At 43.3% G+C, this 14,238-nt stretch overlaps 1 protein-coding gene across 7 annotated transcripts in view; it reads left to right on the top strand.

Moving 5' to 3' along the window:
- Nucleotides 1–14,238, top strand: part of LOC109721232 (phosphatidylinositol 4-phosphate 5-kinase 1-like) — an 89,289-nt gene that overhangs the window by 71,874 nt on the left and 3,177 nt on the right. For 4 of the 7 annotated variants that reach the window (XM_020248708.1, XM_020248707.1, XM_020248710.1 and 1 more), the window contains exon 11: nucleotides 13,789–13,960. The exons of 2 other annotated variants lie outside the window; for them this stretch is intronic. In XM_020248708.1, the coding sequence (XP_020104297.1) occupies nucleotides 13,789–13,960 (172 nt within the window). Of the gene's footprint in view, nucleotides 1–13,788; nucleotides 13,961–14,238 lie in introns of those variants that run through there. One more of the 7 variants, XR_002219175.1, reaches the window with a different exon arrangement.

The raw sequence follows: 14,238 nt of genomic DNA, 5'->3' as shown, positions 1-14,238 counted from the left end.
CCTGTACATTTTCAAGTAAAAAAATGCACTAGCGGAAACATACAAATACGGCTTACACGAAGGTAAGCAATAGCCATGAGTGAAAGATAGGAAACTAAACAACTACACAAGTACTATGATNACCAATTTGGGCCGGTCCGGGCACGTCGAACAGACGCCGAACGGACAGAGTTTTCCTTGTCCGCTCAAGGCTCATCACCTGTACATTTTCAAGTAAAAAAAAGCACTAGCGGAAACATACAAATACGGCTTACACGAAGGTAAGCAATAGCCATGAGTGAAAGATAGGAAACTAAACAACTACACAAGTACTATGATTCATTTTGGATCACATACATTGCAACCAACATTTTCATTCACAATTCTTTACATAGTCTTTTCATCATTTCTTTTTACGTCACATTTACTCAAAATAAAGCTTTACATTCTTTTCTTTACACCCCTAATTCATCAAAGACAAAAGATAATATGAAGGTAATCTACTAGCAAAATATAAAATATGACCCGACTCGGGTGGCCTCTGTTTACGGCGCGATATCCTTACCGCGGTCGCTCGCCGGCTCGCTCGGTCGCGGCTCTGTGGAAATAATGGGGTGAGAACTACAACGAAGTTCCCAATGGGTTCGGCCCCAATCTCACCGACTTTTCCACTAGGACTTAACTCAGGCATAATAGAAAGGATAAGCTGAAATATAGTAACCAAACTATACACGTGATACTAATATGCCTGAACAATATAGCAATAAGGATGCTCAACATAAAACTCATGCAATATGCAAGTTCTTTATTCTTTGTTCTTTGATCTTTGTTCTTTCGTTCAATCTCATGGCTAACCCGGAGGCTTCGCCACATTAACTCGCCAACTCAAATCCATAATCGCGGGCCCTCAGCTTCCTCCCGCTAGGATCGTCCTCTGGGGAACAGCACCAACCCAGTGATGATAAACTCCGGAGCGCATCGCTCGAGGGGGAGCTACCGTCCTCGAGCACGGACTTATAGCAAGTATGATCAAATCCTTAACTCAAAGGATAATTAGTTCAGGATAATTAGTTCAATCATGTCATTACACCAACTCTAGTGTTCTTTACATCACCTTAGTTGCTAACTCTAGCCATTGTCGTTATTCTTTATACTTTATTTATTCTTTATGCCACACTGATGCTAACTCTAGCGTTTATTCTTTACGTCACATTAGTTGCTAACTCTAGCAAATCATTGTTGTCACACACACTAACTCTAGTGTCCACTTTACATTTTTGAATATCACTCGATCTATGTTCATTGTGTCACTTTGTTCTTTCCTCTCAACTAGATTTCTTCATTTCATCTCATGCATGTATAGGGTTTTATAGGTTCTCAATCATTCCGAAATGCTCGTGTACTCACATCATGCAACATTCACATAGATATCATCACATCTACCCTACAATGCATGCAACAATATATATTGATATGCTCAACTGAATGACACGTTAGGCATAGAAAGAATTTTAATGAGTTTGAATAGCACCACCCACCTCGTAGGCTTGCTTAGGTGCTACGGTGATTTTCTCAGAATTTTTAGCCGCCTAATTTGCTACCTGCGGCAAAACGAAGCCAAATTAGGCCATTTTGCTCATAACTTCATAAAGACTTTTCGTTTCGACGTACCGAGCGCACCAACGCGTTCGTTTGGTCCCCAATTAGGTTTATAGAGAGTCAATTTCACTTTGAAACCCTCACAAGCAAAAGCCCTAAATTTGGGTGCCCAAGCTTCACCTATATCGAAACCTAGGGTTTTGATCTCATTAGGAAGCAAAAGAAAGCTTCAAATACTCTAAAGGTTCTATAAAACCCATTCTTAGCTCAACCCAAACCCTAGTTTAGTTTCTACAATGAAAGGGGAAGAAGCTTACCTTGTAAGCTCTCCTTTTTTCAAGCTAGGGAAGAAGATGAGGAAGTTGCTTCACTCCTTTAGCTTCTTCACCACCTTCCTTCTCTTTCTTTTCCTTTCTTTTCTTTTCTTCTTCTTTCTCTTTCTCCTTCTTTTCCTTTCTTTCATCTTCTCTTTGTCTTCTAGAGAGAGAGAGAGAGTTTAGAGGGTGAGAGGGTGAGAGAATGAGAGATAGAGCCCTCATAACCCCTCAACATAACCCATATATTGCATAAATGCAAATAAGCCCCTCAACTTTTATTCCATTACACAGCCCGGACTGGGCATTTTCCGCGCTCAGGGACCGGTCTCCCCGACCTGGAACCGGTCCCAAAGAGCCCTCCCGTAGCTCAACGGGGCTTTCGCACGAGGCAACCGGTCTCTCCCAGAGGGACCGGTCTCTCGGGGACCGGTCTCTCCCCGCAGGGACCGATTCCCGAGAGCTGGTTTTCTGGGACTTAGCCAATTTTTTCCTCTGCTTGGTTTCTCACGCGTTCAGGGACCGGTCTCTTCCACCAGGGACCGGTCCCCGAGAGCACAAAAGCTGCAGTTTGCAGATTTTTTTTTTGTTCCTTTAGCTCTCGAAGATCCCTTTAAACGCACTTTTACTCATTTTAACACCTTCGGACTTTCCGAAGGGTACCAACCTCGCATTTTGGTCAATTTGACTAAAGTTCGATATTTATTTACCGAAGTTTCCGGTATATTACAACGGAGGTGTGGATCACCTCAGTCCAAGACGCACCCGAGATGAGCTCCTGCGGGTGCGGCTGTGCTTGGCGGAGTAGAAGATAGCCAGGGAGGCCGCTGGTGGTCCGAGCAACACAAGAGGTTCAAGGGTGGTGCAGGCCTCTCGTAGGGCTCGATCTACACAGAGAGAGAAGAGGGAGAACGAGAGGATATATAGAAGATTGAGAGAAGGAGAGAGATGGTGCCTCGGCCGAAGGAGGGTCGCTGGCGGCCAAGTTTCGCACGGCCCACCCAGGAAGAAGGGTGGAGGCAGCTGTGGGAGGGAGAGAGGGTGAGGAGTTAGGTTTTCGGGAGAGAAAGGAGAGAACCTAGGGTTTTCTCTTTGAACAAATAGAAAAACTGCAGAAAACCCCACTACAACCCAAAATTTTTACCCGTCTCTCACGGCACGTGTAAATTGCATAGAAGCACCCTCACGTGCGAAATCGCGCGATTTGGCATATAAAATGTTGAGGGTTTTTCCGGAATTCGAATTACCCTAATTTCGCGCGATCTTTCTGTCAGATTTGCGAATGGATTGCGCCGGCGGGTTCAACACTGCCAGACCCTGGAATCCACGATATTGTTTTGCCTGAATTGGTCTCGAATTCGCAAAAATGTCCTCTCTCATTCCTACACTATATATATATATATAGTTGAATTCAGATTCAAAATTTAAATTTGAATTTTCCTCAAATTTAAAATTCCAGGTATTATATCATTCCCCCCTTACAAGAAGTTTCGTCTTCGAAATTTAATTACATATCTGTCGTAAACGACTGAGTACCGCTCCCGCGTACCCAACTCAAGCTTCCATATAGCGTCGCACTCTTCGTGGTTCTCCTATTGAACCTTCACGTACGGAATGCCCCGATTTCATAGTTGCTTCACCTCACGTGCCAAAATCCGCATCGGAGCTTTCATCATAACTCAGATCCTCTCGCAGCTGAATGGTTGCAGCGCTGATGACGTGGGACGGATCTGGAATACACTTTCGAAGCTTGGACACGTAGAACACAAGTGCGCCCAGGCGAGACTCAAAGGTAGAGTCAATTTGTACGCCACCGAACCAACACGCTCTAGGCTCTCGAACAGTCCAACTAACCACAGACTAAGCTTGTTTCGCAAACTAAACCACTTGATCCCCTTAGACGGCGACACCTTGAGCAGCACATGCTCGCCGACCTGAAACTCTAGGTCACGTCATCGCTGGTCCGCGTAGATCCGCTGCCAGCTCGGCGCGGTCAACAACCGCTCCTTGGCGATATGAATCTTTGCCTCAGCATCCTCCAACAAGTCTGGTCCAATTAGGCGGCGTTCACCGACGTGGTCCCAACATATAGGGGACCGACATCGACGCCCATACAATGTTTCATATGGCGCCGTCTCGATGCTCGCCTGATAATTTGTTGTAGGCGAACTCCCCGGCAGTAGGTACTTGAACCACCCTCCGCCGTAATCTAGAACACACGCACGAAGTATGTCCTCAAGGGTCTGAATGACTCGCACCGACCGACCTTCTGAGGGTGGAAGGTCGTACAGAACTTCAGCTTCGTTCCCATTGCCTGCTGCAAGCTCCTCCCAAAGCTGGGATATAAAGCGAGTGTCCCGATCTAACACGATCGACACCGACACCCAATGCAATAGGACGATCTCATCAATGTACAGCTGTCCTAGTCAATCTCGGGATCACGCAGTGTGAATCGGCAAGACGTGAGAGATCGCATTGTGACCCCTAAGTGATCGGGGTAATCCTATGACGAAATCACTTATAGTCTGCTCCCACTTCCACATAGGCACTAGAAGTGGTTGCAGCTTCCCCGTCGGTCGCTGATGCTCGACCTTCACCTCCTGACAGACTAAGCACTAGGCCACGTGCTGTGCTACATCCAACTTCATCTCGAGCCATCATAACTTTAGGTTGCGACACATTTTGGTTCCGCTAGGATGAACGGTGTACGGGGACTATTGTGCCTCAGATCGTATGTCTCTTCTCAACTCCGAGTCGCCAGGCACACACCACCAGCCCCTAAAAGCACAAAAAGCCATCAAAGTAGATAAAGAAGTCCCCCCTGGCCTACTCGACATTCGCCAGCATATTCTACATGTACGGATTCGTCGATTGTGTGAGCGCGATCCTCTCTGTCAAGGTGGGTTGCACTATCAAGATCATCAACTGGGCAGTGGCCCCGGTGCGGACAACTCTATCTCCAAGTGACGAAACTCCTCCACTAAGTAATTCTATCCAGCAATTATGAAGGACACCTCAGCTGAAGCCTGCTTCTGGCTCTGGTAATCCATGAACACCTCGCAGTGTGCCCCAAAGAGATAGCGCCTCCATGACTTGGGGGCCAACACCATTGCCGTGAGCTCGAAGTCATGCATCGAGTAAATCTTCACATAGTCAATCAGCTGTCATAACGCATAGGCTGTGATCTGATCCTACTGCATGAGCACGCACCCCAATTCAAACTGTGAGACATCGCACTAGACCGCTAAGTCTTCACCAAACTGTCCAACATCTGTCTCTACGAGACCCTGTCATTGTCGTCCTCAAAGGACCCTAGCTATCGATGTTCTCGTTGGCCCTAAACACACACACATCACCAGGCGATGTAAGACTTGTCTCACTAGTCTTTGTCATTCCGACCCTGACTTAGCCTGTCAATCACCGACCCTGACTTAGTCTGTCAATCACCGACCTTGACTTAGTCTGTCATTCGGACCCTGGCTCAGCCAAGACTCATCTCACATTTTTGGCTGGTGAACTGGCTCAGATACCAAATATAACGACCCAACCCGCTAGCAATAATAATCCATTGGGCCCAACCACCGGTCCAAAATGCTTAAGCCCAGTTATTATGTCTAGCCCAATCAAGCTTATACTCTCCCACATCTAGCCATAACTACCCGATGTGGGACTATTGGGGTGTCACACAACGTTCTCTTGTGTTGAAAAGTTGGTGGGAACGTAGGGAGTGTCGAACCTCAAAACAAATCGATCGCGTGCTTCTTTGAGTTTGATTTTCTCCAACTCTTCTTATTTATTTTATTGCGGTTTTATCAATTTGTTTTTATTGCATTTTTATTTTAAAACCCTAATTCACCCCCTTTGTATGTTGCCATTTCGATCCTCATAAAAGACTCTTTTTGTTATTGGATCCAATCCACAATACGCTCGCTGCCACAAGTGCTCAAATAGCGAGGCTAGGCCAGCCAACAAGGCTCGACAACTAATTCAGACAGCAACAACGCTGATTCCATGAAAACGAAATCAAAATTTGCTATTCGATTCGATTTCGGCTGAACTTGTGTTAATTTGCACCAAATCAGCCACAAAAGGTTTCCGAACATCGGACAACAAGTTCAAACGTCAAACAACGACCAATAAAGCTAACCTAGCACATCCCATGCTGCGAAAAGCATTGAAACGCCGTATTCATACCATAATTGCATTTAACCTCTGTAATAGTAATAAAAAGGAGTTTTCAAGTGTTTTATCGATCTTCCGCGATTCGGAATCCAACCGACAGCGCAACGAGGTTGATGACGTGCCTCTAGCTGCAATAGACCAGCAACCAAGCCCTTACCGACGATCATCAATGATCGGGAAGCAAAGAAAAGGCCGCGCGGAGCGGTACGCACTACTACAAGTCATCTGGATTGCACCAACAAGGTGAGCATGGTGTAGGGGAAGGACAGATGATCGCTGTGCTCCCAAGAACAATGATTTCAGGCAGTCGGGTTTACTTAAAAAGTTAACGTTAAAAATAGGTCATTTCTTCGAGCACCGGTTGGCAGCACTAAAACAAGCAATTTGGGGCACTATCGACCACAACACAGGGGAGCACGGGCATGTACATGTATGAAAGAGTGCCGTGCTCGCTAGAGGAGTGTCGCTAGAGGCGGCAGCCAACCGAAACGGAAGCTTGGCCAACCAAAGAGATCAAGGAACCACAGCAATAGTAGCAGCCTAGGGAAGTTGTTGCCCGGCCCAGGGAAAGTTGAGGGCCGCTAGGGAGGGTTTCTTGTCGGCCAAAGGCCCTGGCCAGCAATGGCAGCGGCTGCCGGGAGGGGGGACAACGGCCACCGAGGTGGTTCAAGTAGTAGCAGCAACAACGACCTTGGGAAGTTGTTGGTCGGCCAAGGAGGGGAGGAGGCTCCGTGCCGGCCGAGATAGGGTCGCCGAAGGTTCCCCAGTCGGCGGCGACACAGGTGGCGACAGAAGTACTCGAGAGGGAGGAAGAGAGAGAGAAAGATCTTTACATTTAAAGAGAGATTTGAGAGAGGAGTCGGGGGGTTGCTCGTCGAAGCATGTTGGCGCCGACGAGGCACAGAGAGAGGGGTAGTAGCTGGGGTTAGGAGAAGAAGAGAGGGAGAAAGGAGAGGGTCAGGGTTAGGCTTTTGTTTATATATATATGTGTATATATGTATATGCATGCATATATATACATATACATATACATATGTATATGCATATATGTACATATACATATGTATATATATATATAGAGTAGGGCTTCTTATGAGTATAGAGTCCTTCGTACTCATAAGTTGTTTTCGATGATGGAGCTTCCAAATCGACGATCCACTCCGTTAAATATGATCTAGAGTATTTGAAACTTCTAGAAAATAAATTTCGTAATTTTTCGAAATCATTATAAAGTCCATAAAGTAGGTATAAAATGAACGGTCGAAATCGAACGACGTCCTAAAAATCGATGATCGGATCCTTCAATTTAAGATCGGAGTTATTGATCTTTATCTAGGTAGTGAATAGAATTTTCTATCAAAAATTCAGCTGATTCTGATTCTTTTACACCGTTAAACTACCAAGTATCCCATACCGGCCATTAAAAACTGTCAATTTTGTGACCTTTTGATTGTAAGGTAAATGATATCAAAAAATTATAAAATTTGATTTCTAGAAGTTTTAAATGATCTAGATAATGTTCAATGGTTTTGTCACGCCCCGGGGCCCAGCGGAAGCCCGCACGGCGCGTGCCCAGACCCGCCATATGTCTAAAACATACAAGGCGTCTATAACAAAGCGATAACTAAAGCAATAATACAAAGAGATCTAGCGATATCAGAGCATAGTATAACTAGATTTCTACAACATGATAAGGTAAGAGAAGTTCAAACCACTAAATAAAAGTCATAGGTAATACAATAGATATTCCAAAACAAGAGCTAAAAGAGTACATAGGTGGTCTCTATACATGGTACAAAAATCTCTCTCTCACCAAAAATACAAAAAGAGAGTAACCACCTAAGAGCAAGTAGCTCCCCGCTATCTAACTAGACGACACCCTTGCCGCTATCCCGTGGCTCCGCCGGTGCCGAAGGCTCTGAAATAAAACCATAAAACAAGGGGCGTGAGAACTATTAAATAATAGTTCCCAGTGGGGAATTACTGACTTCAGTGAAATGCGCCACTAGGCCCAAAAGCTACCAAAAAGGATAAGTACGAGAATAAGCAAAAGCGATATAAACGACAAGTAAATAAACATGAGTACTTGCTACCACATGAGGTCTCTGCTTAGCATGGAATTGCATAAGTAAGAAAGCTATACTATTATGAAAATGCACGAGTATACAACCATCATAATATCCACAATGTAATAGTAAAATGTCATTGTTTACTATTCTAGTCAATATTCACTTGTCATGTTAACTACTTAAAGTTAAATCTTGTAAGACCCATCCGAAGGCTGTCTGGCCTGAAGACCCACCCGTACGCTGTCTGGCCGGTGCCGTGCCTAATGACCCCGTGGTAGTCAACATCCCCACTCTAGGAATGAGCCTTGCCCACGGCAATCCACTTCGGCGTCCAATCCCGCACGGCGAGTATATATCGCGATGGCTATCTCCGAAGTGCCGGCTTGTAGGGAGCGACCCTCACAAGCATGTGCAAATGAGCACAAAGGCAAGTAAGCATATATGTCAGTCTCAAGTCTCAAGTCATCATGTCTAAAATATGGAATATAGCGACTGTGTCGATGGCCTATCACTATGTCATCATGTCTAAAACACGGAATATATTCGATGTTCAATGGCCTATCTCTGTCTCTATGTTGCAGTTTCATAGTTTACTAGTTCAAGTGCCCCTTTATGGCACTTTTGTCCCCTAAAATTCAAGCATGATTTTGGTGTTCATGAATACATAATTTGAGACATTTTTAAACATAGGAGACATGTTTCCAACCTGCTAGCATGAATACTTCTCACGTGCATGCAAAACACCCAGAATGCTCTACTATATAGAGTGAAATTTTCATGATACATAAGGCATGCATTTTAAGCATTCTAAAATTCATAGAAATTCCATCTAGCATGAATATGCATGAATTTTAACGTTACGACGAGTATAACACCCATAGGGGCATTTTGCCCCGGTTTCATGAAGTCAAACCCACCAAGCTTCAACGCTGCTCTTCGATCGAGCCGACGAAGGTTACTGCCACTCTCCTAGCACCCTAGAGGTAATACTAACAGAGTTAAACGAACCTTACGAACAACACTAAGCTTAAACTTTAACCGTCTCAAGAAAATGACAAAACTCACCTCTAGTGTGGAAATCCCTTCTTAAGCTCCAAAGGAGAGCTAGAACTCTTCCAATCCAACCTAAAGAAGGGTTCTAATCCAAGAGATTGAGCCCCAAAAGCCCTAAATCCAAAATGCCCAAAATCAACCCTAGGTTCCCATTCTAGGGTTTCATCTCAGAGAAACCATCAAAATATGGATCTAAATGAAAGAAACTTGTTACAAACCTCTTGGAAGCTTCAATCCAAGCCCAAAGTCCACAAGCTCCCAAGATTTTCCCTCAACCAAGCTCCAAGCCCAAGCTCCAAGCCTCTACCAAGGTGGAAATTGCTGCAAAAGGCAAAGAGAGAAGTAAATCCACCAAAATCCAAGCTAAAAGGGGGTCAAATCCAAATAGGATGGTGAAGAGGGCTCCCTTACCTCTTTCCCTGCTGGTGCCAAGCTCAGGGAAGGCCCTAGGGGCGTGGGGTGCTATATAAGATAGCAACAATCGCAAAAACACCCCTGCAGTTCGACCAGATCAGATTCTGCATTGTGTACGGTACACGGGAAAATATACCGGTACAAAACCCTATACGCGCAAACCCGAGCCTCGGGTTGGCAATTTACCACATCTGTACCGTTACAACCATCAAGGTGTACCGGTACAACCATCAAGGCTGTACCAGTACACAGCCCTGCAAAGGCTACCCGAGAGCAGCCTAAGCCTCCCTCTTTGGTGGCCTTAGCGCTACTTAAAATACCATAAATCTCGGGATACGAGCCATAGGTCGGAACACTGTCAACGACCCTCCAGAATACCTGGAAAAATTCAGAACACTCATCAAACACTCGAACCTCACAATTTACAAAAGTCCAGTGCGTTACAGGTTTGGATAGTAGATTCAGAAGTTTATCATCGAAAATGACTTATGAGTACGATTGCAATCGTACTCATACGAGTATAGTAGGCGGACTCTATATATATATATACACATATACATATATATATACATANCGAGAATAAGCAAAAGCGATATAAACGACAAGTAAATAAACATGAGTACTTGCTACCACATGAGGTCTTTACTTAGCATGGAATTGCATAAGTAAGAAAGCTATACTATCATGAAAATGCACGAGTATACAACCATCATAATATTCACAATGTAATAGTAAAATGTCATTGTTCTAGTCAATGTTCACTTGTCATGTTAACTACTTAAAGTTAAATCTTGTAAGACCTACCCGAAGGCTGTCTGGCCTGAAGACCCACCCGTAGGCTGTCTGGCCGTTGCCGTGCCTAATGACCCCGTGGTAGTCAACATCCCCAGTCTAGGAATGAGCCTTGCCCACGGCAATCCACTTCGGCGCCCAATCCCGCACGGCGAGTATATATCGCGATGGCTATCCGAAGTGCCGGCTTGTAGGGAGCGACCCTCACAAGCATGTGCAAATGAGCACAAAGGCAAGTAAGCATATATGTCCGTCTCAAGTCTCAAGTCATCATGTCTAAAATATGGAATATAGCAACTGTGTCGATGGCCTATCACTATGTCATCATATCTAAAACACGGAATATAGTCGATGTTCAGGCCTATCTCTGTCTCATCATGTCTAAAACACGGAATATAGTCGATGTTCAGGCCTATCTCTGTCTCTATGTTGCAGTTTCATAGTTTACTAGTTCAAGTGTCCCTTTATGGCACTTTTGTCCCCTAAAATCCAAGCATGATTTTGGTGTTCATGAATACATAATTTGAGACATTTTTAAAAGAGTAGACATGTTTCCAACCTGCTAGCATGAATACTTCTCACGTGCATGCAAAACACCCAGAATGCTCTACTATATAGAGTGAAATTTTCATGATACATAAGGCATGTATTTTAAGCATTCTAAAATTCATAGAAATTCCATCTAGCATGAATATGCATGAATTTTAACGTTACAACGAGTATAACACCCATAGGGGCATTTTGCCCCGGTTTCATGAAGTCAAACCCACCGAGCTTCAACGCTGCTCTTCGATCGAGCCGACGAAGGTTACCGCCACTCTCCTAGCACCCTAGAGGTAATACTAACAGAGTTAAACGAACCTTACGAACAACACTAAGCTTAAACTTTAACCGTCTCAAGAAAAGGACAAAACTCACCTCTAGTATAGAAATCCCTTCTCAAGCTCCAAAGGAGAGCTAGAACTCTTCCAATCCAACCTAAAGGAGGGTTCTAATCCAAGAGATTGAGCCCCAAAAGCCCTAAATCCAAATGCCCAAAATCAACTCTAGGTTCCCATTCTAGGATTTCATCTCAAAGAAACCATCAAAATATGGATCTAAATGAAAGAAACTTGTTACAAACCTCTTGGAAGCTTCAATCCAAGCCCAAAGTCCACAAGCTCCCAAGATTTTCCCTCAACCAAGCTCCAAGCCCAAGCTCCAAGCCTCTACCAAGGTGGAAATTGCTGCAAAAGGCAAAGAGAGAAGTAAATCCACCAAAATCCAAGCTAAAAGGGGGTCAAATCCAAATGGGATGGTGAAGAGGGCTCCCTTACCTCTTTCCCTGCTGGTGCCAAGCTCAGGGAAGGCCCTAGGGGCGTGGGGTGCTATATAAGATAGCAACAATCGCAAAAACACCCCTGCAGTTCGACCAGATCAGATTCTGCATTGTGTACCGGTACACGGGAAAGTATACCGGTACAAAACCCTCTACGCGCAAACCCGAGCCTCGGGTTGGCAATTTACCACATCTGTACCGGTACAACCATTAAGGCTGTACCAGTACACAGCCCTGCAAAGGCTACCCGAGAGCAGCCTAAGCCTCCCTCTTTGGTGGCCTTAGCGCTACTTAAATTATCATAAATCTCGGAATATGAGCCATAGGTCGGAACACTGTCAACGACCCTCCAGAATGCCTGAAAAAATTCAGAACACTCATCAAACACTCGAACCTCGCAATTTGCAAAGGTCTAGTGCGTTACAGGTTTGAATAGTAGATTCAGAAGTTTATCATCGAAAGTGACTTATGAGTACAATTGCAATCGTACTCATACGAGTATAGTAGGCGGACTCTATATATATATATATATATACATATACATATATATATACATACGTATATGTATATATATACATATATATATATATATATATATATATGGATATATATCATTTCATTTTTGTAACATTTGTAGTCTAGATCCTCAGCTGTTGCTCTTTCATCCGTAAGTTCACAACACAGCACATTTTGCACTGGAGTCCCTCCAACAGTGAAATTACAAATTTTGTAATTTCACACATAAGCTGCCTTACCTTTTGCAAGAAAATCCCCTGATCGATTTTAACCTCTCAATCTTCAACTCTGTGCTCTATTGCACAAAAATCTCCAAATTTTGTGAAACTTGAATCTAGTGTCCCTCTCTGAGTCTGCTTTTATATGAGTACTCTCGCTTGCCAGAACTCCAAAATTTTTCACATAACGGTAACTTTTTCGCATTGCCCCTTTTCCTCATTTTGTAAAAATCACAGTTTAGCCCCTCTTTCACAGTTTCTTAATCAAAACTCACCTATAGGTGTGTTTTGCTCATAAGTTTCTTCATCTCCAAGATCACGCAATTCGACACATGAAATGTCGCACTTTTTGAATAAAAATCCGTTTCACCTGTTTTTCTCTCACCTGATTTTTTATCTCCGAAACATCATCTTATCACGCGAAAACTATAATTCTTCTCATGATTTATAGTACTGACAGATCTCGAAAGTGACAATTTTTTGTTTCGTTGGAAAAAAGCCCAATTACAGTGATCCTTCATCTTTACGAAAATTACCGTAAAGAACATCGGATTCTGCATGATATGAACACCCTACCACAGTACTGCACTAAGAGAGACTCCCATAACTTTTGGAATTAGAATTTATTTATTATCTTATATAATATTATAATATTGTATTTATATTAACTTATTTATTATTATATTAAACTTTATATTTTATTAGCCGTATCACTGCCGTATGTGTCCTAATTTTGTCGAAGTCTTTGAGTCGCCATCATTCCTGTCATGTTGTCTTTTATTCGTCTGTGTAACATAGGTCTGGGCCAAACATTCATGGAGATTATTGATCAGCCCTTAAGATGGATAGTGAATATATTGTCCGCTATTTGTGGTTCACATGTAAAATTCTTTCTTTCTTTCCTTTTTATTTTTTTTATTTTATTTACTGGGAAGATGTAATATTCTTAAAATGTGAAAAAAACATGTTGTTTCCTGAAACTTAGGGCATAGAATGCAATATATAAGTGAGGATTATCGAACATCGTTGAAAAGTAAAGTTTGCATGCTTGTCCGTTTTGTCCTCGAAGTCAGTTATGTTGGCCTGCCTCTATTTCTTTAAATTTGATGTGAATGCCTTCGATGTGTAGTCTCATGGCGAATTTTGAGGAGTTCAATAGTCCTGAAAGCTTGTTTCATGGAGAGTATCTGACAGTAAACAGTCAGAGAAAATCATCTGATTATCACCAACCTATATTGCATGCTGATATATTTGCGACTAGCCCTCAGTTCTCTGGTTTTACTTTTATATTCTTCACAAGTAGTATTTAATATGTACTTCTTTTCCCTTATCAGATTCTAGTGAACTACGAGATGAGGTCATGTTTCCTCCAAAGGGTTTTCGCCTGGTTGCTCATGAACCAGGTTCAATGAGTACCATGCCGGGTTCGCACATTAGAGGTAGCATGCTAAGAGCATCGGAAGCTGGTGGTGAGGAAGTGGATCTTGTTTTACCTGGCACCAGAAGGTAACTACAGCTTCTATGTTTTACATTTTGGTGTTTGAGCTCATCTTTAATTGTTGCATCCCTTCGATCTCTGTGCCAATAGTGCATATATAAAGCTGCATGTTTGACTACCAAAGCAGAAGCAACATTAGTGATCTTCCCTTTTTCTTTCGCAAACTCCGCAAGTAGGAGAAAAATTTATCAATATTCTGTTAACTGTACAGGTCAGATTTGTTAGTACTCATTAGGCTGACAATTTTGATCCAAATAAATTAACTCAACCTAACATGGGCTAGTCC

Source organism: Ananas comosus, linkage group 15 (genome assembly GCF_001540865.1).
Source record: "Ananas comosus cultivar F153 linkage group 15, ASM154086v1, whole genome shotgun sequence".
Lineage (NCBI taxonomy): Eukaryota > Viridiplantae > Streptophyta > Magnoliopsida > Poales > Bromeliaceae > Ananas > Ananas comosus.
Note: the sequence above shows the minus strand (reverse complement) of the source record. Positions and strands in the feature narration are given on the sequence as shown.